The 27808-nt window shown below is 48.6% G+C and overlaps 12 protein-coding genes across 12 annotated transcripts; 5 read left to right on the top strand and 7 right to left on the bottom strand.

Moving 5' to 3' along the window:
- Window positions 1–2044: 2044 nt before the first annotated feature.
- Window positions 2045–2437, top strand: Pdw03_8819 (uncharacterized protein; the record flags this gene model as incomplete). The annotated part of the gene is made up of 2 exons (XM_014682543.2): window positions 2045–2053; window positions 2144–2437. The coding sequence occupies 2 exons, from the start codon at window positions 2045–2047 to the stop codon at window positions 2435–2437; spliced, it is 303 nt and encodes a 100-aa protein (XP_014538029.2).
- A 1448-nt stretch (window positions 2438–3885) lies between these two features.
- On the top strand, window positions 3886–4962 carry Pdw03_8818 (Lipase, putative; the record flags this gene model as incomplete). The annotated part of the gene is made up of 1 exon (XM_014682542.1): window positions 3886–4962. The coding sequence occupies one exon, from the start codon at window positions 3886–3888 to the stop codon at window positions 4960–4962; it is 1077 nt and encodes a 358-aa protein (XP_014538028.1).
- Window positions 4963–5509: 547 nt separating this feature from the next.
- On the bottom strand, window positions 5510–7143 carry Pdw03_8817 (Longevity-assurance protein (LAC1), putative; the record flags this gene model as incomplete). The annotated part of the gene is made up of 4 exons (XM_014682541.1): window positions 5510–6139; window positions 6195–6482; window positions 6546–6856; window positions 7011–7143. 4 exons carry the CDS (start codon window positions 7141–7143, stop codon window positions 5510–5512), a joined length of 1362 nt encoding a protein of 453 aa, XP_014538027.1.
- A 541-nt stretch (window positions 7144–7684) lies between these two features.
- Pdw03_8816 (putative chorismate synthase) lies at window positions 7685–8867 on the bottom strand (the record flags this gene model as incomplete). The annotated part of the gene is made up of 2 exons (XM_014682540.1): window positions 7685–8789; window positions 8839–8867. The coding sequence occupies 2 exons, from the start codon at window positions 8865–8867 to the stop codon at window positions 7685–7687; spliced, it is 1134 nt and encodes a 377-aa protein (XP_014538026.1).
- A 431-nt stretch (window positions 8868–9298) lies between these two features.
- On the bottom strand, window positions 9299–10196 carry Pdw03_8815 (DENN (AEX-3) domain family protein; the record flags this gene model as incomplete). The annotated part of the gene is made up of 3 exons (XM_014682539.1): window positions 9299–9643; window positions 9713–9954; window positions 10007–10196. The coding sequence occupies 3 exons, from the start codon at window positions 10194–10196 to the stop codon at window positions 9299–9301; spliced, it is 777 nt and encodes a 258-aa protein (XP_014538025.1).
- Window positions 10197–12034: 1838 nt separating this feature from the next.
- Pdw03_8814 (Protein prenyltransferase) lies at window positions 12035–13105 on the bottom strand (the record flags this gene model as incomplete). The annotated part of the gene is made up of 1 exon (XM_014682538.1): window positions 12035–13105. One exon carries the CDS (start codon window positions 13103–13105, stop codon window positions 12035–12037), a length of 1071 nt encoding a protein of 356 aa, XP_014538024.1.
- A 380-nt stretch (window positions 13106–13485) lies between these two features.
- Window positions 13486–14274, top strand: Pdw03_8813 (Protein get1; the record flags this gene model as incomplete). The annotated part of the gene is made up of 3 exons (XM_014682537.1): window positions 13486–13572; window positions 13668–13854; window positions 13934–14274. 3 exons carry the CDS (start codon window positions 13486–13488, stop codon window positions 14272–14274), a joined length of 615 nt encoding a protein of 204 aa, XP_014538023.1.
- Window positions 14275–15385: 1111 nt separating this feature from the next.
- Window positions 15386–16882, bottom strand: Pdw03_8812 (Ribosomal biogenesis protein Gar2; the record flags this gene model as incomplete). The annotated part of the gene is made up of 3 exons (XM_014682535.1): window positions 15386–16094; window positions 16151–16790; window positions 16849–16882. 3 exons carry the CDS (start codon window positions 16880–16882, stop codon window positions 15386–15388), a joined length of 1383 nt encoding a protein of 460 aa, XP_014538021.1.
- Window positions 16883–17014: 132 nt separating this feature from the next.
- On the top strand, window positions 17015–17689 carry Pdw03_8811 (Survival motor neuron; the record flags this gene model as incomplete). The annotated part of the gene is made up of 4 exons (XM_014682534.1): window positions 17015–17161; window positions 17213–17407; window positions 17460–17538; window positions 17592–17689. 4 exons carry the CDS (start codon window positions 17015–17017, stop codon window positions 17687–17689), a joined length of 519 nt encoding a protein of 172 aa, XP_014538020.1.
- A 309-nt stretch (window positions 17690–17998) lies between these two features.
- Window positions 17999–18487, bottom strand: Pdw03_8810 (uncharacterized protein; the record flags this gene model as incomplete). The annotated part of the gene is made up of 2 exons (XM_014682533.1): window positions 17999–18298; window positions 18353–18487. The coding sequence occupies 2 exons, from the start codon at window positions 18485–18487 to the stop codon at window positions 17999–18001; spliced, it is 435 nt and encodes a 144-aa protein (XP_014538019.1).
- A 6529-nt stretch (window positions 18488–25016) lies between these two features.
- Pdw03_8809 (Blasticidin-S deaminase) lies at window positions 25017–26162 on the top strand (the record flags this gene model as incomplete). The annotated part of the gene is made up of 1 exon (XM_014682531.1): window positions 25017–26162. One exon carries the CDS (start codon window positions 25017–25019, stop codon window positions 26160–26162), a length of 1146 nt encoding a protein of 381 aa, XP_014538017.1.
- Window positions 26163–26329: 167 nt separating this feature from the next.
- Pdw03_8808 (Sterol carrier protein, putative) lies at window positions 26330–27774 on the bottom strand (the record flags this gene model as incomplete). The annotated part of the gene is made up of 2 exons (XM_014682530.1): window positions 26330–27212; window positions 27281–27774. The coding sequence occupies 2 exons, from the start codon at window positions 27772–27774 to the stop codon at window positions 26330–26332; spliced, it is 1377 nt and encodes a 458-aa protein (XP_014538016.1).
- Window positions 27775–27808: the final 34 nt, after the last annotated feature.

Below are 27808 nucleotides of genomic sequence, written 5' to 3'. Positions count from 1 at the left end.
GTGTATCATTGATCGATTTGATGCAGAGAGTCTGCGCTTGCAAAGCAACTGGGCTTTAACATTCTCCGATATGCAGTGCAAAATCTTATTCCCATTTACTTCAACTAAGCTTCTCATTTAATTTAGTGCCTGGCCATCTATGCAGGGCACTTACTTTATTTCTGAATGTCTACGGGAAAATAGCAGAGAATTTGTGGTGACAAATTCCAGTGAACTAGCAATGCCACTACCATTTGTTTTCGGTTCTTTCTTTTGGCACCGAAATTATCGCGATGAAGGTGATTAGAATGACAATCATGTCCCAATAGTGATAATGGTTGTATGTGCCACTCAGAGCGTAACGGTTCCTTTGTGCGACCTTTGTTGAGATGTGCCTGTGGCTTTGAATTTCTGCATTTTGGCTTATTCTTAAACATCAATATGCACACTAGCCTTTTGGCAGGATCCGTTGCTCTATCTGTTCATTATCATAAGAGTCGCATTGTGCAGTAATCGTCCTGCCTAGTGTGTTACATACCTCCACCCTAGGAGACAACCGAAGAGAACAGGGAGATACTCTTTGTCGATATATATGGAGAGCTTGAGGCTCCACATGAGCTTCCACGACATCACTTCAGTCATCATGTTGCTCAATACGAGAAACTTCGCCAGGCAGAATATGACTGTGTCCAGCAATCCAGAATAACACATCCTTTTTACACCGTCGACAGAGAGTCCCTACTTCGCTCTTTATATACTTGCTGAGCTTGTCACCCCAACCTAAAGCAACCCACGATTTAGGAGACGGTCAGCTTGGAACAGTTGACGAGCCTAGGACTTCTGAGTGCTGACATTCTAAGGGCGTATTCTTAAGCACTTCCTAGTACAATCTTTTTCGCGAGATTTCTGGATTTGTGGCTTCAAAGCTAGGGAACCAGTATTTGGAAACCACCGAAACCACCGGGACAAGACTGAATAGTCAATTTTCTACGCAACATTTGTCTCCAACGTTCGATTTCAAATCATCCTTTCAATCAACGAAGTACGTGGCTTTAAATGGAAGCATCTCGACGTCACTGCCACGTAACTGAATGCTTCAAGTCTACCCGAAGACACAGTATACACTGTACAGCCAGCTGCCTTTGCATATTTAGATCTAGCCATCCATGAGAAGGAATTTTGTTTTCAACAAGCTTAATTTGACTGGGCGATTCAGTCACGCTCCGGAACAACTTACCTGACGAAAGAGTGAAGCAAACCGGTTTCAGATTACACTAGTCATTCCAACGTGATGCTACTGGTTTGGAGAAAGTCCAATCCGCGGATTAGTTGAGCCCTAGGCTACCCTAGCCTCCTCTCGCGACGTTCAACTTCAATCAGAAAACTTGAAACTGGTTAGTACTACGGATAGACTGCTTCGGGCCCTTTCCTTTTAAAGCGCGTTCGGCCGCCGTAATAGTCGATTTTATGTGCCGCGAAAAGTTGTCACCGGACTGCTATGAACCTAACTTGAACGTCTGGCTGCCTCTAATGCGTCTTCTGATGATGACCATCTGTCAAAAATGCTTTAAAAGAGCAAATCGACTTCTAGGATGGTTTAAAATTCAACGACTTGCCTATCACATTAGGCTCATCAGCATCGTAACCCAAACGTTCAATCAAATGCCGCGAGGGAAAAAAGCCTGTCTCGCCTTGTTCCTACGGTCGAAAACATGGCATATCCTACATACTTCTAGATGGCGTCGCTCTTAAATTCACGGCACGGTAGGATAGACCATAAAGAACTGATGCGACAAGCTAAGTGTTGTGAAAATTCCGTGAATCTCAAATTTTCTTTTGCGATAGAATTATCTGTTCTTTACCGCAAATAAGGAATCAACCCCTAGCCAAACAGTTCAAGAGCCTTAAGTTGATGGCAGGGCCATTCCTATAAGCTTGCCACTGCCACCTTTCTTCTCTTTTTTCTATCAAACCAAAATTTCTCACTTCTTCAAACCCTTCAGATTTTCTTGATTCTTCCATTTCCAACCTCGGCTCAGTTTTGTATCAAATCTGATCTCCTAAGATGAATAGGGTACCTATGATACACCAAGCAATTCTTTAGATAACTCTCACAAATCAATCGCTTCCACATTAGTGCTAATTTATGTGTGGTAATTTCCAGGAAGATCAAGAAGCGGAGTTGATTGAGCGAGATACGATGATGACTTGTCGTGAGGATCGTCTTCAAGAGGCCCTCCAGGTCAATATTAACGCTTCGAACGACACCCAAATCAAAATTCGTCTTTTACTGTTTCAGGATCTCACTGAGCAAGACAGCTGCCATGTCAACTCGGAAATTGAAAAGGCGGAGGCTTTCATGGAGGATTTGAAGGCCGAGCGCCTACAGTTTCAAGCTGATTGCGATCACGCTCGGGCTCAGCGCGAAGACATCGCTCGATTTCTTCATGAGCTGTAATTTTTCTCAAAAGGGGTTGAACAAGCATAAGGATCTAGTGTGAGGCCGCAAGTGGGGATCAGAAATTGGATTCCAGTCCTCCCACTTTTCGCCGAAGAAGACCCCTACGTTTTCACACCAACAATCAGAGAAAAGGACTGTGAGTTAGAAGAACTAGCAGTTGAGCGCATTCACATATTAATTATGACCAGACTCGCTCTCTAGCATGTCACGATCTGATAGACCGTATTCGGCATAGAAGCCATCACTGCAAAACTCCAGGTTCTTCTGCTGCTTGAAGACCAAAGCGGTTAGACAACCATTGATGGCTTTAAGAATGAAAATCATGTGGTCGTCACTATAAGCCCAACATATCCAGATGCTAGCAAAAAATGGGCTGCCTAAGTGTTGAGGTGAAAACTACGCAACTCTCAAATTCTATGTTCGTCACCGCTAGCAACGTAACGTGAGATCGAAAGACTCGGTCGTAAATTGGACAAAGTAGCCAAAACCATTCAAATACAAGAATCTTGGCTTATCTTCCTCTTCCATTTCTCAGCCCATGCCCGTTTCCAAGTTACTCAGCAAGTTTCGGATCAGATAACTCAATTACCTCCGATCTTAACCAAAAGCAGTTAAGAGGTGGGTCCGTGGCAGCGGCTAGAACGATGGTCGGTCGTGGTGGAAACCCAATCCGAGGTCGGACGATATCTTTCGTAGGAGGAATTAACCTAAATTTCCTGACGTGTCAGAAACATAAACAAAAGTCTCAGTTCGGATATTCCACTTAGCGTGATGATCCGGATCGAAAGCTGGGTGGAATCAATGAGACACATCAGGAATGAGTCCCGCTGTAAGATATACTTGCGATGAATATAATCTCTTATTGGCTATAATTCCTTCCGCCTTACATCGTGGTTCGGGAAACTGGTGTGTTGGATGGTGTGAAGTGTCATCCTTTTTTCCAGATTTGGGTTGCAGCAGACCCTCCGCGGGCTGATTTATGTTCATCTCGGGAAACACAGACACGGAAGAAACTCCGGTGTTCAGACTCCATCAGAGCGACCGAGCATGAGAAGCAGGGGATGGCCCTAAAGCTTTATAGAGCTCCGTGAGTTTACTATTAACTGTTTCATAAGATCTTCGGTGCGTTATCATGCTTTGAAAAACTCAAATCTAACAAGCCATCGGAGATGGAAAAAAGTGCAGGTTGATTGAGCTCCGATTGAATATCCTTTTGTTTATAAGATATCAGCATTGACCAGCTCAAGCCCCATAAATAGATGTTTAGCTCTAATCAAGAAGCAAAATATAAAACTATGCGGTACCATCAAGTGTTTCGGTTTGTTTTCTTCTTACCAGCAACGTTAGGAAAGCCAGTGCCTTCGTATACATCGAAAGAAGCTCAAGAGGTCCCGGAAATCTTTAGCAAGTTATTCAACACATCCACAAGTCGTGCCCCCTTCGACATGGGCATATACCAAGAGCTATCTCGGCTGGAAGCCAAGATATCAGATGTCGCAGCAGGCAAAATCAAGCCCGTCTCAACGATCGAAGAAAGCCTCTTGATCCATTCCTCAAGTTCACACAACAACAATCGAACAATCCTTCAATATGCCATCGACATAGTATCCCTCGGTCTAGTCCCAACCAATGTTATTGATATCCTCAACGGCATAACAAACCACGAAATAAACTCTATAGCCAACAACAACAGAAAAGACCCAAGTCCACGAATCCACCCAACAAGATCTTTCTGGGACGCACCCTACGACATCCCCGAAAAAGTCCTCCGCGGCGCAATCCACATTCCCTCAACATTCTCCTATGGGAAAAAACAACAAAATCCCCGTCCTCCTAGTCCCAGGAACCGCAGATCCAGCCGGCAGCACCTACTACTTCAACTGCTAAGCTGGTCGCAAGGTAGTTTAGACGTGCAATGGGCGCTGAAATACTGGCCGTCGACACGAGCAGCGGTAAGCGATTTCATGGCTGTAAGTGGTGATTTCCACGGGACGCGGCTTGCGACGCTGTGTGTACACGTTAAACCGTTTTGTTCGCCGGCTGTGCAACAGCAGGGGTATGACACGATGTTTATTCGGGCTCTGCGTGGTGAGGGTGGGGATTCGGCGTTCGTGCCAACGACGAGCGTGTACTCTGGGAGTGACTTTATCATTCAGCCGCAGAGTGGTGGGGAGGCTTCTGCGGCGCTGGGGGATATGCGCGGGGTTGGGGTGTCGAACGTGCAGGTCCAGGTTGCTTGTGCGGGGCGTGCTGCTGGGGGGCCATATTCGCATTCGGCTATGTTGGTTAATCCATTGGCTTATGCTTTGTTTGTTGATGCTTTGGTTCATGAAGGGCCTGGGCGGTTGGAGAGGATTGATCTTGATGCTGTTTGTGGGGAGTCGCTTGCACCTGGCTTGGATGTGGACGATGTTTTGGGGATGGAGGCTGTGTCGAATGTGGTTGGGGTGCTTGATGTGTTACTGTATGGGTACGATGGGACTCAAGAGCCACCACCACTTCGGGGCTATGTTCATCACTAGGCAAAATGGTCTACGTTGGGTGTTGTTAAGCGAAGGTGATGGACAACGGATGTGGGATCAAAGGCAATGCTAGATCCCGTATTCATCCAAGGGGAAATCTACAAGTCCAGATCGGATAGGGCTCTATGATACATGTACAAGGCCAAATGCTTCCACTGGGCATGATTGTGTGGATCTCTAGAACGAAACTCCAAGTCCGTAGAGATTATCACGGCAACAAAAATCGTATCAGGAAACCTCCCCGACGCCAGCCGGAAAGTGGCTACACAACATGGACTATGAATGTGAAAAAAACCAAACAAAAAAAGGTGGATATAAGACCCGGCAAGCAAACAAAACGATGTGCCGCAAACAACCCTGGAAATCGCAGTTCATCGTAATTCGGACACTTCATTACATTGCCAGCACTGGCCATTCGACACCGTCTCCAGGAAAATAGACATCGCGGCATAGGGTAAGTGGACAGAGGCATGGCATGCTAGGGAGCAACTCGAAATGGTCATCAAATTTAGTCAAGACAAAAAAACAACAAATGGAAAGCAGACGTTCACGTAGGCTTTTCACATCCAATGCGGCCCAAGAGAGCTTTTCGATCACTCGGATCGAAAGGAACACGACCGCGGCCCCGCGCGCGCACCGAGGCAGTGCCATTGGACCGCCGACGATCCAAGCCCGGGGCGTTTCCGGTTTCGAGTTGGTCAGTAGGGGCAATTTCCTTAGCAGTCAAGTGTGCTGGAACGTGGGATGCGGTCTGGTCTCCCACTTCAGTTTCGTATTCATCTTCCTCGTCACTACGGGTGTCTTCGGCGTTGCCACCACAAACCACACTGTAGGCGACACGGACAATCATGCTGAACCATACAATGGATAGTCCCTCGATAAACAACAGCAGGGACAAGAACATCCATTTGAGAGTGGGGTTGAAGCAGATGGGGTTGTCCAAGCTGAAGTACGGTCCGAGCATGTATGCAAAGGCATTCGGGGCCTCCCCTGAGATGAACTCGCTTGTCGAGCCGGTGTAGCAGCCATACGTGAGTTCGCGGGGAAGATCATAATAAACCGACCAGCACACTATGGGGTAGATGAGGTGTCGGGTAATGAACCATGTGCCCATGAAAAGGCCAAAGCCAACGTTGCAGGCTGATTCGAACTTGGAGTATTTGAGGATCTTCGCAGTCTGTGGAGGTATTAGTGGCTGTTTGGGAGCAATTGACAAATGGGAGTTGACGAACCGGTAACAAGAAGTCCACAATATCCATGAGACAGAGCACTACATTGGACACGTTGTACATGGCGTAGATGTAGGCAGAGCTCAGGAGAGCACTGGTGACAATGTGGTGGGAAAGCATCTGGACATGGTCCTTCCGTCTCTCTTCCACGTGGATCACGAAGATCTGCTGCACGAGGAATGCCAGCTCAACGAGAAGATACCACTTCATCAAGCCAGACAAAGGACGGACGGGCCACCGCGACCACATAGCGGCGAAATCGCCCCAGTAGTATGAGGTCTTCCAAAGGTACTGCAAAGAAGAAGCAGCGGTTAGTTTAAAATTCCCAGGTAGACATCTGTGGGGCAAACGCACTAATCCGACTCCCCATATGAATGAATAGTACATAGCTTGCCAGCCCTGCTCAGCGATACGAACGGACTGCTTGCGCTTTAAACCACAGGCGCGGGCCAATGGTTGCATGAACCATTCAATTGCGATAGCGCGGATGCCAGTAATTGCGATAGCAGCACTGGTGACGAAGTAGATATCGTCCCAGCCTTGGACGTAGGAATTCGAGGGTTCATTATAATAGGACAATTGGAAGAATGGCTGGGTATATGGGCGGAGGGAGGGATAGAGGTTATGAAGAGCCAGCAACATAGATAGGGTGGTCAAGGAGATTCCTATAGAGAAGCAAAGTGGTGTTAGCGTTACTAGTATTATCAGGATGTGGAGATTTCACATATGCCAAGGATGAAAATTAGGACCGCAGCCATTTTATCAAGTACAGCCTGTGCCCGCATCTCCGTAGAAATCCAAGGATTGGGGTGTTCATACCGATCTGGTTGGCAACCACCCATTCACGGAACGTGGTCTCCTTGGCCGGTCGTATTCCACTCGGAGAGGAAACGTAGGCATTGCGCCCCTTCAGCTCTGGTAAAGGCTGCGATGGCACAACGGTGTCTGCCATGGTGGAGAGAGCACCAATTGTGTGGAGAAGATTTGAAATTCCACGGAAGGCCGTGGGAGGGCGAGGGCCGGGAGTCGGTAGAGTCGAGAACCGGGAAGCCAAACTGATCAATGCGGAGATGGATGTGGGACCTGCCTCATCTGAGCCTTTAGTTACTTTCTAACTTGACTCGTTCAACCAGGAACGTGAAAAGCAACAGTGTGAAAGTGCAAGAGAATGATTTGTAGGAGAAAAGGAGGGAATAGAGGGGGAACGTGGTTCAACTTTCGTTTCATCTCTTCACGACGATCGTTGCTCCACTCACCGCCTCGTTAAATGTTGACTGTCGAGATCGATGATTGGATGTTCAAAGTGCGTGCACTAAGTTAAGATGTGTTTTAGCTCGATGTACGGAGTAGATCAAAAATTCGCGGTTGGATTCTATATACTTGGTAGTTGATGTCAACAGTTTACCATTTCCGGTCTATTTACACTGTCTTGGCACGTTGTGAGAAGGGATAATGATAGTTATATGTGCGATGTGTATTAAGAATTAACTGATTCACTCTAAACCCTCTGTAACATTTCGCACAAAATCGTTAGCATTGATCCCCAATTGGGCCAGATCAATACCACCCTGCCCAGCCATCACCCGTGACATCGCCCTAGCAACTTCTTCCTCCTCCCAAATATTGTTGAGGATTTGCTCCCCACCTCCTCCCGAGCCCTGAGTGGGATTCTCGGCAGTCACCATAGTCCGCCAATACAAATCATCTCGATTCTTCAGAGTCGAATCTCGAACTACCGCATTGCGAGTAACGCTCGTAGCATGGAGTTTCGTGTTTGCGCCCATGAGCGTCTGCACGGCCATCGACACTGCTTCGTCGACCTGCTCGACTGTAGAGGGCGGCTTGAAAAAGAACCGATTAGTTGCGGAGAGCCAGAGCACAACCGAGCAGATGACATCGCAGATCACGAAAGTCAGCGGTCGCAGGAGCGTGATGTGGTGGTAGATGCCGGAGGGCGGTGTCTGGCCCGCACGCACAGAGCGTGGCGCTCCCTGAATAGCGTCGTAGGTGGCCATGATGTAGATATCGATGGCTGTGAGGATAAGTCCGGCTAGGGTGAACTTTGTACGCCACCGGGAGGCCTCGTGCCCTGCGATGGGCGCTGATGTGGCCACGCCTAGGAGCAGCAGATGCCCGAGGTGTGGTAGCAGCAAGTGAAATGGGAGGTAATACATGAGGTATGTGTAGAGGTTGTCGAAGGAACAGTATTGGCACGAGACTAGGGCATCGGGGCCATATGTCAGGTACACCTTGCGGGCACCGAGAGAGGTGAACTTGGACTGAAGGAGGTTGTCGGCTTCGGTGAGGAGGTTATCTGGACGAAGTCGGGCGAGACGGTTGAAGATGACATCGGTAGGGGTATTTAGACGAGAGCGGGTATGAGAGAAGATGTTGGGTTCGGGCGCGTGGGGGTTGAAAGGTAGACTTAGAAGTAGAAAGAAGACGATGCCACCGAACAAGATGTTCAGCGCGCGAGCGGGCGCGGCAGGGAGAGGACGTGGCGGTGGCCGGCTTGCGATGGATACACGGAGACTTCGATAAGCGGTAATTAGGCGGGGGAGTAGGACTGGGCCGAAAAATATGAGGAGTGATTTGACGCTATTCACAGTCAGGATAGGTTGAGGATGTGTAGAGCTGCAATACTTACGTTTCCCAGGAGATTGAGATTGTAGCCATATTCGCTAAGATGTGAATCTCACTTCATCGGAAGCTCGAACAGCTTGAATCGATTTTCGACGAAAGAGAGGTGTTAGACTGTTTGAATGTCCTACATATGTAGCTTCATTGAAGTCGGGGCCAGGCGTGGGTCCCGTGGAAACTGCCCTCTCACCCACCAAGACCCAACCTATGTTGTACTTGCCCTTCGAATCAACCCTCGAGCTACTGTAATAAAAACTGCATCCTCTATGAATGATCCAACTCAAAAGGACTATGTCTCAATTAAATCAGTTAAGCACTAAGAAGCCAAAACGAAATACATCCAAGGGGAATAAACCAGCGCCGAGTGCGCCCATCGCAATAACGCAAGATTTCTGATTCAGTAAACGCGAGTCTTTCTTTTCCTTCAAAGCAACGCGATTTTCGACCATGTTGGCCAGTCAACCAGCTCAAACCATGTGACCCGAGTACATAGCAGGGTGGTGTGCGAGGTCGGGAGGATGGATCTCCGCAGAGTCCCGAGAGTACTTGGAGGAAGCAGTATCATTTTCCTCTACGAGGGTCGGGTTCATGGGCTTGGAGATCTTTAGTGGGAACCGGCCGGTGAGGCGTTTGGTGGCACGCGTGACGGGGTTCTGGCGAGTGTAAGTGGGCAGGGTTTCCTCGCGCTTCACGCTCAAATGGAGGGTGCGGTGGCTGCTGGTTCGGCTCATTGCCTTTTGCGGTGCGACGGCGCCATCTACCCGCACTTGGCGGGCACTGACGCCGGACTCGGGGTCGCTGAAGATGTAGCTCTATTGGAGAAAACGGGTGAGCATTGGGTCAAGGATAAGGGTTGGAAGTTTTTCGATCTCGATACTTACTGCCAGAACATTCACCACGCTAACTATCATTGCCAGCACGCCAGCGGAGATGATAATTCGCCAGAAAGTCAGTCCGATAGTTTTCTGGGTCATGGCCTTGGTGTTCAGGTTGCCCAGTGTCGCTACACCGAGGATCATCATGATCCCGCCGAGAGAGTAGAAGCTAGACTCTTGTCCGAACATCGGCCAATGGTTGTCGAAATAATCCTGGAGTACTGGCAGCTCCGAGATGATCATGAAGACTGCTAACGTTAGCACTTATATCACAAACATGGAAGGAAGTGTGATACTTACGGCTGACCAGAGCAACCACGGCATGGGTCACAGCCTCGAAGAAAAAGAAGCTGTTCAGCATGTTGATTTTGGCCAGTAGGACTGCACAAGCAGCTACAAGGTCCATGAAAGTGATAATATTGAGAACGCGAATGACGTTCAGGATCACGTACCCTGGACCAGCCAGGGATTTGCGCAAGCGAGTCATCATGATTGAGGCACAGGCCCGTTTGTGCACCTGTCAAGAATTGTAGATACTCGCTTTCGAGGATGTATAGAGGATCACCTGTTGACAGACTTGGGGGTAGGGTTGAGATTAAATGAGGGAAGAAAGCGACTGTCCAGCAGGAAGCTTGATAATCCAGGAAAGAGTGAAACAATGCGATGGGACGAGATCAACTCGACGGCAAGAAACGAAAAAAGAAAGACAAAGAACAAAAAATGATGAATGGGGCGACAAGGAAAAATGACATCTATGGAAGAATGGCTATTGAAGTGCCGCAACCTAGATGTGTGCTCCTGACAAAGGCGATATAGTACTTTGTCTATGAATAGACTTGAAACGTCAAGGTTGACCGCAAAAACGGTATGTATTCAAAGTCCGAGTGAAAGACATCGGCAGGATTCTTCGCCCCATCTTTGCAGTCTTTCCAGATGCAGAGGCAGACTGCAGGAAGTGTTTCATTGATACGATCTATGCAATGAATCAAGACCTTTAAGCGCAGAGATCGGGGTTGTAGCCGGAACAAGCCTACTTACCTACGACCCCGCCATTGGGAACTCAGCTGGAGCCCGATGGAATCAAATGGCTGGTGCTTAGTGTGGAGGATATTCGACCTTGATGAAACTAGTGAGCGGCTACAAGTCGCCCTTCTTTCCCCCGTGTTCCCCGTGTTTCATTTCTGCTTCAAACATTCCTTATCGCCTGTTGAGCAAAGTTCAAAGGATTTTAGATAATTTGCGTATTAATGCAGATCTGGCAAGATATTTGAAGGGCAGAATGCATTGTATGTAAATGGGCGTGGAGGCGAAGCTCCAGGGTACACTAGACAGGCAGAGTTGAAACAAGGTAAGAATATAGCCCAATCATAGCCAGCACCTACTTGCCGATCAGATGAGTCGGAATTGTATAAAAAAAGAGATCCTCCAATGATTCAATCAAGAATCAAGAATATCGAGAGGAAGTATACACTGAATCACTCCGTAGATGAGTGGAACCCCTGTGATTCGCCCGATAGCAGCCGACCCCTCCAAACTTTTTTCTTTTCACTCTCTCTAAACATTTCGCGCCGCCAACTACTTTTTTAACTCTTGCGACATTACTATAAGGTACAACATGACACGGGGTAACCAACGTGACAATGATCGGGCCAAGGCTTTAAAGAAGGCGGGCAACACGGTTCGTCTTCCCCCCCCCCCCCCCCCCCCTCCCCCCCCCGGCTCCTCTTCGTTAATACTGACCATTGTTACAGAAGAACAAGAACACTCAGACCGGTAGCGAATTTGCTAAGAGCAAGGAAGACGCCGCTGCCATCATGCGCGAGAAGCAGAGGAAGGGTGTGTATCCCCGAAGGCGCTGGGCGCAAGTTCAACGCCGCCATGGAACTGGTTTGCTGATCGCTCCTCTTTTACAGCGGATGAAAAGAAAGCTGCCGATGCTGCAGCAGGAAAAGGCAAAAAATAATGCGCCTTATCCTTCAATCCCACCCGTCAGTCAGTCTCATCTCTCTCCATCTTTTTCGCGATCTCCCGAAACAGACAACCCACCGAGTAGGATGGCGAAGTGCACCACGAGCTAAGGACGGCGCTGGATTCGTGGATAAGATTGGTACCATTTGCCTATGCCCGAATTTCGAAAACCTGGGGGCTTTGTGTCTAGCGAGGCGTTCATTTGAATCTCATTGGCGTTCATCATATATTTAGCGCATGCATGCATACCAAAGCGCTAACCGATCGAGGCAACGACTACATGAGAAATATCATGGAGGTGCAATTTTTGGTGGTAATTGTAAACTTGTAAACGCAAAGATAAATTCACATCACATCCGGTTAGGTATCTTGCCTTTGGCCGTCTACGATCCAAAATACTCTCGCCCTTGCCAGCCAGATCTGCCATGACTTCTTCTGACGACTGTCTTGAACCATTTGGGAATCACGAGATCTGGTTTGTTCATCACATTGTAAGAACATGGTAGCCTCAATCACCCTTTCAAGCCCGAACTGCCTGGATGCGTGGTCCACAAAGGTCCAAAGGCCCTCGCCTTCCCACCCAACGTTTAGCGCAAACTTGACCACTCTTTCAATAGCATCCACTCGACTATGCTGCTCCATGACATTGCTCAGCGCATAGAGGCCAAAGCTCCAACCTGATATATCGCGTGGATTGGCCAAGCACCAGGCAACCACCCGTCTGACAACCGACTGCGCCGATTGGGCTTCCCATGGGGATTGCCCGGTCGTCTTCCCCACTATAGCGGCGAGGAGCACATCCAGCTGTCGCATATAGCTGAAAGCATAAAAGTTCTTTGGATGCAGCTCTCCAGCGCGGAGAACAACATCCAGTTCCGTACATTGCAGTTTGTGCAGATCCTCAGGGCTCCATTGCCGTCTTTCAAGCAGATGGACAACCACCCACAGCCGATGATGCCAGAGCGTCGGTGACTTGGTATGCCGATGGAGTGGCGAGCACTGGTAGCTCGACATGAGCGTGAGTTCGGCTTCTAACAGCTCCGTTGCAGCGGAGATCTGGTCTGAAGTACCATGGTAATACACCAAGGCTGCCTGCAGGCGGCGCTTGCGCCAATTACAGGCTGTGAGATGTTCGCAGTCGAAGAGAAGCATAGTTTCTGTTATAGCTGAGTCTGCATTTCTGGACTGGGGGTCTGCAAAACATGTGGTTTGGAGGTCGTTTTCGGACATTGGCATTAATCGGTCGAAGAAGAGCTGGCGCGCGACCGTGAAGGCCTGCACTAGTGCTTTCTTGGTTATTCCCAGTGAGCATCCATCTTGGAGGAACGTAGTGCCTAGGCTTGATGGGATGATCTCGATCTCGAGGACTTGGTTGCCTCTAGATGAGAAGATGCGGACGAGTTCCTGAAATGCATCTTTCGGATTGGACATTTGAGGGCCTGTTTATTTGTTGGAAATTGGGAGGGATATTTGTCAAGACCTCGTCATTTTAGTTTTCTCACTTTCAATTAATTTCGTATTCTATATGTCTTGCCAAGGTAAAGCGGTAGACGAGATGGTGTAGACTGTGATGCAGTGAAGGCGGAAAGACGAAGTCCGCTCTTATTTCCACATTTCCACACCGAGGGACGTCATTCACTCCTTCAACCACAACCATCCATCTTGCCTGGCCATTTCCTGCCTCGCCCAGCAGAGTTACCAGAGACTCGCTTGGTTAGCAGACTGTGCCATCGTTCCTGTCTTCCAGGCTGCCGGAGTCTGTGCCGTCGCATTTAACGCCTGATCTCTCTGTGTCGCCAACCGCCGCCACGATGTTGTCCCTCGTCCTCACAGTCTTCTTCGTGCACGTGGCAATCTACCTAGTCAACACGATTGGCGCAAGCACCATCGACGGTCTCGTATGTGTCCAGTTCTCCCATGTGTGGGCTCTGAGAAGCTCCGCTGCATACCCCGATTGTGATTTCACACGCTAACACCTCCTCTTTGGCAACAGTTGTGGCTCCTTTACCTAAAATTGCCGACACCAACCTCGCGGACTGCGCGCAAGCAGCAGCAGTTGAAGCGCCAGGTCCTCGAACAGAAACATGAAATGAACAGCACAAGCTCCCAGGATGAGTTTGCGAAATGGGCCAAGGCCAGGAGACGACATGACAAGACCATGGAGGAATACGAGGCGCTGAGTACGTGTCACAGCCACAAGACTACAGGGGGCGCTATAATTTCCATTGCTAGACTGCTAACAACCTGATTTCTCCACAGACAAGACGCTCACTGCGCAGAAATCCTCCTTCGACTGGACCGTGAAGATCGCCCGCTGGCTCAGCACAAACGGGCTGAAGATGTTTTTGCAGTTCTGGTACTCGAAGACGCCTGTATTCCCGCTCCCCGAGGCATGGTTGCCCTACTATGTTCAATGGATTGTATCGTTCCCTCGCGCACCTCTGGGATCCGTCAGCATTCATGTTTGGAGCAATGTCTGTGCGACTGCCATTGCGGTCGCCGCCGAGGTTCTCGGATCGTTGCTGGTGCAGGTGATTGGCCAGAAGAAGGAACAGAAGGAGGCTGCGTCTTTCGGTGCCGAGGGCAAGAAGACACAGTGAACACGAAAACATGAGGTTTGTTATGTTTTATGGAGACCGGTTGTAAGATACGAAGTCAAATGCCACGATTTAATTTTGTTATGAACATTGCGTTTAATCAATCACGTTTTCATTGGTGTTTAAACTTCTCGAACTGAGGAAAAATGTGTAGAATGTTCATCAGATAATTTTAAATCGTTTATCGTCAACAATCCCTTGGGATCTCTGTGCTTGACTCTATGATTGGTATATCATCACGCGAACAAGAAAAAAGTCATGGCAAGATAGAAGAGTCCGGCCCGTGTGACAGGGCTTCTGCGACGAGACGACATCTCATCACCGCTTTGCCATAAGCTACAGACTCTTGAAAAGAAAAGACCATGGAACTCCTCGCCTCAAGAATGAGCCCCATTGAGTTACCTCCATCTACTTCCAAGGAAGTAGACAGGAGGCAATCGCATGACTATCCGAACATGACGAAAGGCAACCCAATACAAGGAAAGGTGTTTTACCACCAATCCTTCCCCTCTCCAACACCCAGCACACACCACATTGTTTCCAGAGACATCGTGAGATGTAACCGTCAGGTGACACGAGGTACCGTGAGGGAATAGGGCGTAAGCCGCTATCGAATTGCTTCTATGGCGGCGCGTTTCCGCAGAGCCTGGCTTAGTACTTTGGTTTTACCCAAAGCGCAGGATGTCCGGGGACTTTCTCCCAAAGCGAGAATGGAAAAGGTAGCGAGGCTTCCTTTTGTGCGTGAGCTTTGAATGCGATTCTTTGAGCGAGGAGTTGGGAGAAGGAGAGGAAGCGGAATCTTCTGCGCAGGGTTTTATTTTTCTCGCGCTAGTCATGTGATCGGGCTAGGCTTGGTCAGGACTAGCGTGAATGAAATCGGGTTAGGGCTTGCGATGTTCCGAACGGCTTCTGGAGTGTCGAGCAGAAACGCCAGGGAAAATGATGGGGATTTCTTCGCTGTAATTAGAGATACTGGTACAAAGTTAGGTAGAGAGAGTGCGTTGGTTTCGGCTTTGACTACCATGGAAGATTTGCTGATGAAGAAAAAAGACACAATGCATTTAACAATAAGGCTTGATGAATGAAATTACAACCGGTTTTAACATGATCCCGTTTACGCCTTGGACTTGGTCTTGGTGGCCTTCTTCGTCACTTTTCCCTTTGTCTTGGTGACAGTAGACTTAGCAGCCGGTGACTCTGTGGTAGCTGCCTTAGGCGTCTCTGTCTTCTTGCCCTTCTTAGTCTTCTTGGGGGTATCATCGGTAGGAGCAGGAGCCTCAATAGCAGCAGGGGCCTCAACAGCCTTGACAGCCTCCTCGCTGGCAGCCTCGGTGATTTCAATGGCCTCGGCGGCCTCAACGGCCTTGGGGGCCTCCTGGATGGGGACATCGTCGACACACTTCAGCTGGGGAAGATCGAGCTCGTAACCCAGAGCCTTGAGCTTGTTAATCTTAGCCTGTCTCTTTTTCTGCTCGGACTCAATGCTCTTCGACCACTGTTCACGTGTCTTGCCCTTCGCGAGACGCTTCTTCTCGATCAGGTTCCATGGGGTAACCTTGAAGCGACGGTTGGCGCCTTTCCAGATCTCGGGGTGCAGCTGCTCCTTGGGAACGAACTTGCACTTGACAATGTGACCGTACATGAGGTAGTTGTCCATTGTGTCAGCGACAATCTTGGCGACGGTGGTCGAGGAGAATTCAATGAAGGCATAGTGCTTGGAGCGGCCGGTGAGACGGTTGCGCGAGAGGCGGAGTTTGGTGATTTCGCCGAATTGAGAGAAGTAAGCCTTCATCTGGTGCTCGTAGAAACCGTGGGGAATACGTCTGAGAATGGGATGTTAGATGGCACAAACTCGTCACAAATCATGGTCGAAACTTACCCAAGGTAAACAGTGCCGGGCTCCTCAGGCGGGCCGTTCTTGCGCAGCTGCTTGGCCAGCTTGCGCTCGGCTTTCTTGGTGTCTGGCGCCTTGGGGATGGGTTCACCTTCTTTGTAACCCTCACCATCAGACTCGTCCTCATCGCCACTGCTCTCGAAGCCCTTGATGAGAGCCTCGGTCTGATCGTCACCCTCATTCTCGGAATCGCTATCATCAGCGGGGGAGACGTTCGCCTCGGCATCTTCCTCTTCGGACTCAACGACGGGCTCGGGCTTCTTGCTCTTAGGGCCCGCCTTCTTCGCGGCAGCCTTCTTGGGAGCGGGAGCGGGCTCGGCCTCCTCCTTCTTAGACTTTTTAGCGGCGGGCTTCTTCTCAGCCTTCTTTTCGGCTTGAACAGGTGCGACAGAATCTTCAGCCTCCTCGTCGGTGAGGAAGTCGGCAGCACGCTTGCGAGGCTTGACCTGGCGTGTGGGCTCGCCATTGGTCTTAGCCGGCGCAGCAGCCTTCTCTGTCTTGGACTTGGTACCCTTCTCATTCTTCTTCAAGATGGACTTAGGAGCAGCCTCCTTGGTTGCCTCGGCGGGCTTGGCCTCGACCTTCTTGGTTTTTTTGGCGGGAGAGTCGGCGGCGACAGGCGCAGCTACAGTAGTTTTAGTGATTTGAAAAGAAATTTCACTGTTTAAAAGCATATCACATACCCTTGCGCTTCGAAACTCTTTTATCAGGGGCCATTTTGATGTCTTGTTCTGTCGAATTGGAGACTGTATGCTGCTCGATTATCTGCGGGAAACTTTTTTTTCTTCTCTGATTTGCTTGGAAAGCGGTGAGCCGCCTCGACCACCGATTACCACTGTCACCGCCAAGATGTTTACTTGCTACAACCCAAAATTCTCCAAACCCAAATGGGCCAGGAACATGGGGAAGAACAAAAGAGTGAACTTGACACACGCGGAAGTCTGGGATGATTCAGCCCTGGTTCAGTCTTGGGACGATGCTGTCGAAGAATACCAAGTCAGTCGCTAAATCTCCAATTCACGTGACCCATATCTAACCTGACAGCAGCATTACTGGAGCATTCACGCCAAGGGCGAAAATGTTGAAGATATCTTGAAAGAAGCCGAGGACAATGGTACTACTCCGGCTGTAGACTACGGTGACGGTGAAAGCACCAAAGCCACAGAGGATGATGCCACTCAACCTGAAAATGAGGACGTCGCGATTACCGTCGACGACCACACTTCCGAGTCTGCTCCCGAGGTATATTGCAATTAATCTTGCCTCCTGAAAAAAACTTGCTGACGAAAAAAAGCCTTCTCGGCCCGTGGCTGATGCCAGTTCAGCGGTTTCCACGCCTGCTATGCCTATGCCTCACCCTATTATGGCAAATGGTATGCTCCACCTTCGGGGCACATTGGCTCAGGTAACTAATACATAATTCTAGTTCAAGATGAATCCTTGAAGAACCTCATGATGTCATGGTACTATGCAGGATACTACACGGGACTTCATGAAGGTCAACAACAGGCAAGACGCGACTAGAGCTCGTGATGCGATCACGGATGGAAGATGCAAGAGACATGTCTTATTCGAACGAACAAGCATTTAAGCGGACGAAGTTTTACTTAATGCAGATTGAGAGGAAATTCCAACGGACAAGCGATGTAACTAATCATCTCAAATTTATCGTGAAAATGGACAAGGATCTGGTTGACATTCCCCTCTCAAAAAAGCGCAAAGAGGGAAAAACAAATATGGACCAGGTATCATCTACCGAAAGAGGGCAGTGCTAATCACAGATTCTACAACACCCTCTATCCATTCTCGTATCAGGGCTCGTTCCTTGGTCAATCAGAGGCCACCTCCGGCACCGCCGAGAATACCACCGATAATGGGAAGGTTGCCCAGGGCGTTAGGCTGCGATGTGGGCTTGTGTGTGGGGGTTGCAGTTGGCGTCACAAAATTGCCGGAGGAAAGCTTCTTCGCAGGAGTCGCAGCAGAAGTGGGCTTGTCAACAGCCCCAGTCTTTTCAGCCAGCTTCGAATAAGCCTTAGCTTCCTCATTCTTGGCCTCCTCCTTCATAGCCGCCTTCTTGTCCGCCTTCTCTTCGCTGTCCTTGACGTCTAGACCATCCATCAACTTAGAGGCGTGCTGTTTTTATAGGTTAAGAACGTGCAGGTCAGGGAGTTGGAAAAGTTGACTAACCATCAATTCGCTAACGGTGCCCTCGAGGCTAAGCGGTTGAGTGGTGGCTTGCCCATCACGCTTGGTAGGCATGGAGAGAGTGAAGACCGCGAGGACCAGGAAGATCGAGATAAATGAGAGACTGAACCGGGCCATGGCGAAATTTGATGTACGTTAAAATATCGTGTAAGTGTAGTATTGATTGATCAAATGGTTGTCTCCAAACTAGTGTAGGTGATGATGGTTTAGGAAAAATGAGTGAATATTGTAAGTAGACAAAGCGCTGAGAGAAACAGAGCCAAGGGCTCTGAGGGAATTACGGTGGATTTATATGTAGCCCCTTCGGTCATTTCATGGGGGGAACGGGAGACCAAGGGGTGCTAGGGTGGAGAGTCTTGTTGCAACTGGCTACCGCGCGTCTTCGCGTGGTATTCTGGCTCCCGTCTGGGATAATCAACAATGGTAACCTCGTTTGTCTTATCAGCCCTTTGACTATTTACAATGTTTGCGCCGGGAGAGAACGATTCAACTAATTCTTCTCTAGACCATTGCGTGTGTCAACAACTCATACCTCAAAGTAAATCCTTCGCAACTAATGATCAGCGTGACATCAATCAAGGGATATCCAATGATAGTGAATAAGTGAATCAAAGCGAGGTAAAGTGGCCAAGGCTATGTGGTCCACGCTTTATGATGAATCGTGCCGCATTCCATTTCCAAACGATAAGAGTTGCAAGGATTACATATATACTCCTGCCTGACAGCAATGGCCGAGTACTCATCAGATTTCATGCTAGCTGTTGTCAAACACACCGAGGACGTGTTGATGGTTCGCAAGCTTTCTTTTGGAAATCAAGTCGTTCAAAATGCCGGAAGACAATTCTTGCAGTGAGGGATACGCAGGTCATCGATGAAGGGTTGCTGCTAGTCCCTAGCACGGACTGATGTGAGATGCTGATCTACAGCAATCCATGGCAACGGAGGATTTTTGTCTATCTCTCCGATTTCAGAAGGCGGTACCCATCTGTCGCAAAGCATTGATGGAATGGAATATCCATTCACAGTTTACAGTAGTTTACAAGGAATGTATCTCCCTACTTTGACACGCACAGCCCCATAGAGGGAGCGGACGCAACACGAGGGAGTCTCCAGAAGGACGTGTCCAACTGTGAGGGCTTAGTTTTGGCATCTTTTTGACCTCAGACATCAAGATTTGATGAACAAGACTTCGAAGATGCCAAGTTTGTACACATCTTTCTAGTTATGAAGTGTTAGTTGATAAGAAATACATGATCATCACTGTCTGGAGTGAAATGACCATGCAAGCTGCATGGGATCTGAGTGTCTCGCAGGGTTGAAACCCACACATCAAGGGTTCACAGCCAGTCAGAACTGACCCCTGCGAGCAAGCACAAGTTCCAAAAGCATCAAATTCATGCAAGTCTAAATCGCATGTTCAGAACGATACATGACTTTGGGATGTTGGCTCAAAAGCGAACCCGTTCCCCTCTGGCTGAATGACAGGGGGCGGGATTAGAACGAGCATTCTTCGGTCTGGGTCCCTAAACTGAACTGTATAGATAGAGTGAGATTAATCCATCGACAAGAATGTGTTGGGGACCGTGTATATGTTTTGAAGTGAAGAAAGAAAGGGAAAGAGAAAGCCGATCGCAAAATTTTAGTCGACGGGGCCAGTAGCGTGGATTATGTCATGGGATCACGTGCTTCTTCGGGTTTCTGTGGGCCCCCAGCCTCCTGATATCAACACAGCGTCTCGAATTCAATTTGACTAATTAGAAATCTAACATCGACCTCGTGAAACAAATTGTTTGGCTATATTTGTTGTGAATTTGATTCATCTCTCAATTTGCGTTTGAAAATTGAGATATATACTATATAGGTACGGGCACGGAAAGTCTATCCAGACATCCACATCTAAGGAATTCAACGTCTTAAGAATTGAAATGTTTTGCAACGCTGTCATGCTACCATTATGGCATATTCATGTTTCTGACCCGCAAGAGTGATGAAACCATGAGTTCAATGTAAAAAACTCTTTATGCATCCTCAACTGGGCGGGAAAGCCGGCCCCGTGGCACACACGCCGCCGCTGGAGTAAAGAACTACGAGAAGAGCGCGAAGATAGTCACGATACCCATGATAATTGGCGCATCAAGGTATGCATTATCACTAAGTCTGTTCCGACACCTGTGAGTGGCAGAAGTCACTTACAATTTAGAGTAGAGGCCTCAACGGGAAACGCAAACGGCGAGAAGAGCACCACGACAACCCAGCCATTCCATAAAACCGAGATGATTTAGAATGGCTTGCTTAGTCGTCCGAGAGACCATTTTGCCTCAAGCTTCTCAATCCTTCCAAGGCTAATGAGTCCGTATACCGCAGCTGAAGGAACACCTGCAGCTGAGACCAGAGAAGTAAACGCCACTGCGGACGGGAGGATAGTGCAGGTAACTACCGTAGACACATTCCAAACAACAAGGACTGCGTTCCTAGGTTAGCCCTCCGCAGAGATCTGTGATACCCATCCAGACAGTGGGAGCACACCTTCACGGGCGACGGCGAAAACCAGACGGGAGGCTGCTGCACTGGCGATGGCGGTATTATATCAGATAGTTAGTTTATTTTGTCCTCTTGAAGGTCAACAACAGATTTATTTTCTACCGGTTGTAGGGAGTTCAAGAGCAAAAGAAGGCACACCAGCCAAAGAACTACTACGGAGAGAATATTCATAACAACATGTCCACCTTTGCCCAGAAGTGCAGTGAACAGAAGAATGAAAGGTTGGGGGCATCATTTGAGAGGAAAAAATCGGTTGGCGGCCGGAAATTTGTTAGCTTCTGGCCTCTCGATTAAAAGTTCCTGGATAGACCTACCGAAGTGAAAAGGAATAAGAATACGGCAGAGAAGCCAAGAAAACCACTGACAAATGTACTCCAGAAGATACCCTTGGCGGCATTAACTGCGGCATTCTTAGTCTCTTCGGCAACATGACCGGAGGCATCAAATCCGATCAGAATACCTGCTGTCACTAAGTATGAAAGACACCAGTTCCAACCAGCTGGAGCGCCCGTTCCGTTTAATGTAGTCATAAAAGCCTCATCGGCAGTCCGTAGGCCGAAGGTGTTGTGCGCACCAATGGGAAGCCAAATGACGTTCAACATGAAATCCAGAAAGACAGCACCGGTCGAGAACCAGAAGATATATTTGAATACCCGTGCTAGAGAATGGAATTGGCATCAATGCCAAAAAGGCTCAACTGCGGTTCAAAATTCAGGGATGTGAATATCCGCGTAGGCCCACTTTGAGAGGATGCATACCAGATGCGAGGTTCAACAACGCGGCTAAAGCCAGCGGAACTTCGGTGCATATCAATTGAATAGCACGAAACTTCATACTTTAAACATCAGTGGGAAATTCGACATTGAATGTAGTGAATTCCTAAGCCAAGTCAGTTCAGGGTTCTTATAGTGACAGTATACGCATCGAGAGCATGCAAGTTCACCGCTGACTGAGTATTGCCCATCATTATCAATCAGTCAACGAACATGCTTCTGGGATTACAGCCACTGTGATGAATGTGAAAACACAGGTTACAATGTAACTCGTCCTGATATATGCATCAACTAGGCAATATTCGTTGCCCTTACATCAGGTTCTGAATCATTACCAATAGGCCAATGGTCCCCCAGCTGCGATACCCGTTGTAAATGTTGTTGAACGAAATACAGCGTACTTTTCCACTAGACCATAACAAAAACCAAGGTTCCTGTTTATGGCCTAGGGAGGCCGTATTTGAGGTTTGACACACCCCCCAGGGGATGCATCGATGTTGTAACTTCGAGGGATGCCATGTCGTATACATGTTCGGTATTGATTTTTCAGTCGTATTGTATGCTTCTTCGTCCATTTTTTTCTAATGTCACTCGAACACCACCGACAAAATACAGGCAGCTGATCAGAAAGGTCAATAACCAAGAGCGAGATACCGACCTTGTGGGAGGAAAATGTGAAATAGATACTGAACGACGTTGAGAAATTCTCGAAAAGTTCATAACTGCGGTGAAGAACCTCATTTCAACAAGCCCCACGTCAGTGTGCAGTTCTCGAATAAATGATACATTCACTCACAGGTTTTTATCTTAGACGCTCTTTTTAAAAACCAGAGATATTTATCAGTGCTAGATCTTGCAGATGAAAGATGCGATACCAATGTGTTTTCATCACTCTAGCATTCACCTCCTGCACCAGGGAGTCTTCAGGATTCTTAAAATCTGCCATGGCTCCGATTTACGCAGAAGTGAAGTGCGTACCGGTCTAGAATGCATCCTCTGAGGGGACTGATTAGAATTAAAAAGGGCAAATCGTGTTGGAGCAAAACCTTCAATGGCATTATGTGCTCCCTTCTGGCACAATATAGCATCAATGGTTAAAAGATGGGGCTGAAGGATCGAATGTGGAACTCGGTTTCTTAAGAAAATCATTGTGTATGGCCCAAGATTATGCCACAGGTGGCCCCGGTGATGCTATCACGGCGCAAAAGCTAAAATGCATGTATAGGATATGGCAATTCTCTTCAAAACTTGAATAATATACGGAAGGTAGAAGCAATGCGTTATTTCTTTAGGACAGATCCTTTGAGTTAGTTCTTATTAAGCAGGCAGTAATCTCTCCTGGTACTATATCTCCAAGTGGGACATTATAGAGGTCATGTCATTTTTATTTGGGGCCTCCTTATTGCCATTGGAGCTATTATTTGGGTATGCTTAAGGACTTATCTTATTGATTTGAGTGAGCCAACTGACTGTTTGACAAGTTTATTCATACCTACTTCCTCTTTCCTCTATCGCATAATCCCAATGCCAGTCTACTTGCGCCAATATCGCGTTTGCTTTGGGGATTCCCTATGGAGTATCAAGAACGACTGACTTTGGAACTGCCCAAAATACATAAGCGACTTGGTAATTTCTTGTTGTTAGCACTAATCTTGCTCCTTTTCAAATGGGGAAGGAATGTTCAACCCTAGCTGGCTGATAAAGAAAAATGGCACTTCAAGTTTTGGCAACATTGTCTGACGACTTAAAAGGCCCTTTGGTTCGAATAGGTCCAATGAAGTATCCTTTTACTCCCTCGATATCTATAAGCGCGTACATGCAGCAGGCAGTACATTTGTCAAGGACTCTCGAGTCTACAGTCAGTTCGTTCAAGATGGACACCCAGCTCACTTTTTTTATTACATGAGTGTCTTGTCAATGCGAAGACAAGAAGTTCCCTGTAGAAATCCCAACAAACATGCACAACAACGCCGGCACATGGGTGTTCTCTTCAATCGAAGCAAAGTGCCCATTCTTACGTAGATGATGGCAGAAGAGATATAGAGGTTTAATACCACAATTGAAGATCTAAGCCAAGGATCCCTTGACTTGATACCCACCTGTCGAGCCCTTGAAGCGGATATCGTTTGTAAGTGAATATTCGGTAAGTGATCACAGTTAAATTTTTGACGTAATGCATGATAAATTTAGCGAGATTCGCTTTTGGAAACTCCGTTGGGGCAATAGAATCTCTGAGGGGAGGGAAAGAACTGCAAATCGTGAAAGAAAACGACTTGAAGTCTTCAAAAGTGTCATTGGCATGTACCATGGCTGCACGACTCGAAGGAAGCACTGACATGAGGCTTTCAGTGCACCAACTTTTCCTCTTTAATGAGATTTTATGAAATGATCAGTCAAGTCACTTCCCGAGTTGCTGGCTGGGGTAGTTCGTCGATCCCAAGCAAGGAGTTTGACGATGTGTGTACAACTTTAAGCTTGAAAATCTTCTCATAAATTGAAAATGCTAACGAGCATTTTAGTGGGCAAACGAGCAGTTGACTCTTGTCGCAGACCCCGAAAAAGCGTCAGAGGTGTCATTTCTGAAGGTGATGGCTGGGGAAAGAATCCATCCACAGTCTACCTTGTCAGAAAGCAAGGAGATGTTAGGCCCTGGCACTGACACAACCTTTGCTACAGCTGGCTCACATATTGTGGGCAGTATCTCTCAACCAGTCTTTGCAAGATGATCTTTTTTCGAACCTAGAGGCTGCGAATTGGACCACAGACATGACGAAACTCGAGTCAATACCAAGACTGACAGCTTGCGTGAAGGAGGGGATTAGATGGACTGGGGCGGCCTCAGCTATGCTACCCAGAATTGTACCTCCAGGAGGATCGTTGCTCGCTGGAAAGCAGATTCCTGGTGGTGTAAGCTCTCTTACACAAAAAGCATTGTTTTTTGGCTAATCGTTCAGTTACCAGACTATTAATTCCAGCTCGCCTATCTGGTATCTATCTGCTTGATGAGACTGCTTTCTCCGAGCCTTATTGCCATTGACCTAATCGATGACTCGAGAGAGACTGTGAAGTCTTGGCTACTTTGCACAATGATGATACCATCCCATTTCCCAAGGGACTCAATACCTGCATCGGCAATCAGTTAGTGGTATCTCGAAAACCCATGCTCATCCACATCCATGTCTATCGGTGGTTCTCCCGCCGATCTTTCAAAAGGGGGTGATATTTACACCTAAGGCATCAACATTCTCACATGTTCCGAAACATCTCAGATGTCAGTCTGGAGGCAAAAGGAAAGGAGAGGACACACGTTATTGCATGAATAAATATACAAAATGGGCCGAAAAGTACAAAGGTCAATTGTACATCTGGTCTTCTTTCTCTGCATTCTCTTTTTCATCCTTTACCTAAACCGGCCGCAATCTACCAAAGACAAACTCTTTGCCTGGACAAAAATTCGCTACAAAACAACCTCATCCATTATCCCGGAAGCGCGCGGAATCTGCCCCGGTCTAGCAAAAACAACCAAACCTGCCCTGATAGTCTCACATGTCTCCACAGACGGCGACCCGTCCTGGCTAGAACCCCTCCGCACCCAATACCATGTGTGCATATATCAAGTGGACGCGCCAGCAGACAAAACCTCCAAGCTGCTCCAAGTCCCCGCAAACCGCGGACATGAAGCAATGGCTTACTTAACCTTTCTGATCGACAACTACGCGGATATACCATCCGCCGGCGCCGTCTTTGTACACGGCAGCCGCTGGGCTTGGCACAATGACATCCCAGACTACGACAACGCCGCGCTCCTACGCAGCTTGGACATCCGCGCCGCGCTGAATCCATCTGGGTACAGCAACCTGCGCTGCGACTGGAGCGCCGGCACGTGTCCTTTTTCTGTGCCAGCGCAAGGCAGTCTCGAGATGAGACTGTCGAGCGTTGTGTCGCCGTGGAGTCCGCGGTCGGCATCGGATATAGCACTACCAAAGGCGCTTGGCCATATCTTTGGCGGGGATGCTGACGTACGTGTCGAAGAGATTCGCAATACTTTTCATCTTCACCTTGGTCGGAATGATGCCGTGCGCGCGCAGTGCTGTGCGCAGTTTGTTGTTTCCCGTGACCGAATCTGGCAACATGGGCGGGACGAGTATATAGCACTTCGGCAGTGGCTGCTGGATGGGAGCGATGATGGGGTTGCTCGCAATGCGCAGCGGGGGTCTAGGGCTGCGCCTGGGGATGACCGTGTGGCTGGTCGGATTGTTTCGTACCTTTGGCACATTCTTTTTGCGAGCTATGGGGATAAGGGAGGCATTGATCTTGATCAGTTGAATCGCGATTCTTGTCCCAGTGCTTCCGAGTGCTATTGTCGGTTGTATGGCAAGTGTGATTTGAATTGTCGGGGTCCGGGAAGCTGTAAAGGGCAATATGCTGTGCCGAAGGACTACAAGCTCCCTGAGGATTGGGAGAAGACGCATTCATGATTTTGATTTCTTTGCAGGTTGGGAAACTCGTTTATTGAACTGACCTGGAACATTTTTAAGCATATAGATTGGGATAGACTGGGATGCATATAATATCATGTCATTTCACGTGTGGTTGGTAGAGTCATGCCCAAATTGTTCAACCAAAATTCTATTTACAGATGCCTCTAGAATCTGGCAAGGACCCGCTCTTGCGTATCTGATAGGGCATACTGAGAACTGTGCTTCTTGCTCACGACGGACTTGGCCTGCTCAGCAGTAAATCCCTTGGCCTCCACAGCTGGGTTGTAACCCAAGCCGTTGATCTTGCCAACAACGTCCGAAGGCACAGCAGCTGCGACCTTGCCATCAGTACGCTTGTAGACAGTCACGACAACGGCGCCACCCAGACCAAGGTTATGCTGCAGTGCTGCGGAAGTACCGTCAATTAGGCGGTTGTTGGCCCAGCCACGCAGGTGCCAGACCAGCTCAGCACATTGGGCAATACCTGTAGCACCAAGCGGGTGACCCTTGGAGATGAGACCGCCAGATGGGTTAATAACCATCTTTCCCCCGTACGTGATATCGCCACGGCGGACCATCTCATGAGCCTGGCCAGGTTCACACAGCTCCAGCGCATCAATAGTAATCATCTCATTGGCCGAGAAGCAATCGTGTAGCTCGCAGACCTTGATATCCTTAACATTCACGCCGGCCTCGGCCACCGCAGTGCGGCACGCCTGGCGCGACATGCCGAAACCCATCAGGTCAATGGAGCTCTTGCTATAGACTGTGTCGGTATCGGTGGCGAGGCACTGGCCAGCGATCAGAATGGCATGTTCCTTCATATAAGGTCGCGCATCGAGGAAGTCCTGCGAGACAATAACAGCAGCGGCACCGCCATCCGAGGTTGGGCAGCACTGCAGCTTGGTCAGAGGCTCGTGGATCATAGGTGCTGTCATGATCTGCTCAAGTGAGTATTCAGTTTGGAATTGCGAATAGGGATTGCGCTTGGAGTGCTCGTGATTGATGCGGGCGATCTCGGCGAAGTCCTCGTTCTTAGCACCGTACCTGTTGTTCACCTGTTAGCATCACATCCCTTCTGATCATGGATTGTTACGTTTCGAAAGGTTGCGTACTTCTCCTTGTATTCCACGCCTGCGTTTCCAAACATCTGTGCGGCACCGGGCGCACTTGTCACACCCCGCGTCTCGGCCATCATCGTTCCAAACAGTCCCGTTGGGTTCTCGCGATCGTTGTACATGGATTGCAAGCTGCCGGGATTCATTTTCTCGAAGCCGACGACCAGCACACAGTCCGCGGCACCGTGGGAGACCATAGCTCGGGCCATGGCAAGGCCAGTCGAACCAGTCGAACAATTATTATTGACGTTGTAGATAGGGATGCTGGTCTGGCCAAACTGGTAAAAGACGCGCTGGCCGCATGTGCTGTCACCATAGACGTAGCATGCGACACCCTGGTCAACGTCATCATAGTTGATCTTTGCGTCAAGCATAGCTTTGACCCCAGATTCATAGCCTAGCTCATGGTAGTCGACCTTGCCGCGTGGTTTGATGAACTTGGTCATGCCGACGCCTAGGACATAGGCGGGAGTTCCTTGCTTTTTTCCCATGGTGGATATGTAGGTTGAACTTATTGTAAGAGGT

The sequence above is a fragment of the Penicillium digitatum genome, chromosome 3 (genome assembly GCF_016767815.1).
Source record: "Penicillium digitatum chromosome 3, complete sequence".
NCBI lineage: Eukaryota > Fungi > Ascomycota > Eurotiomycetes > Eurotiales > Aspergillaceae > Penicillium > Penicillium digitatum.
This window is presented reverse-complemented; position numbering and strand designations above follow the sequence as displayed.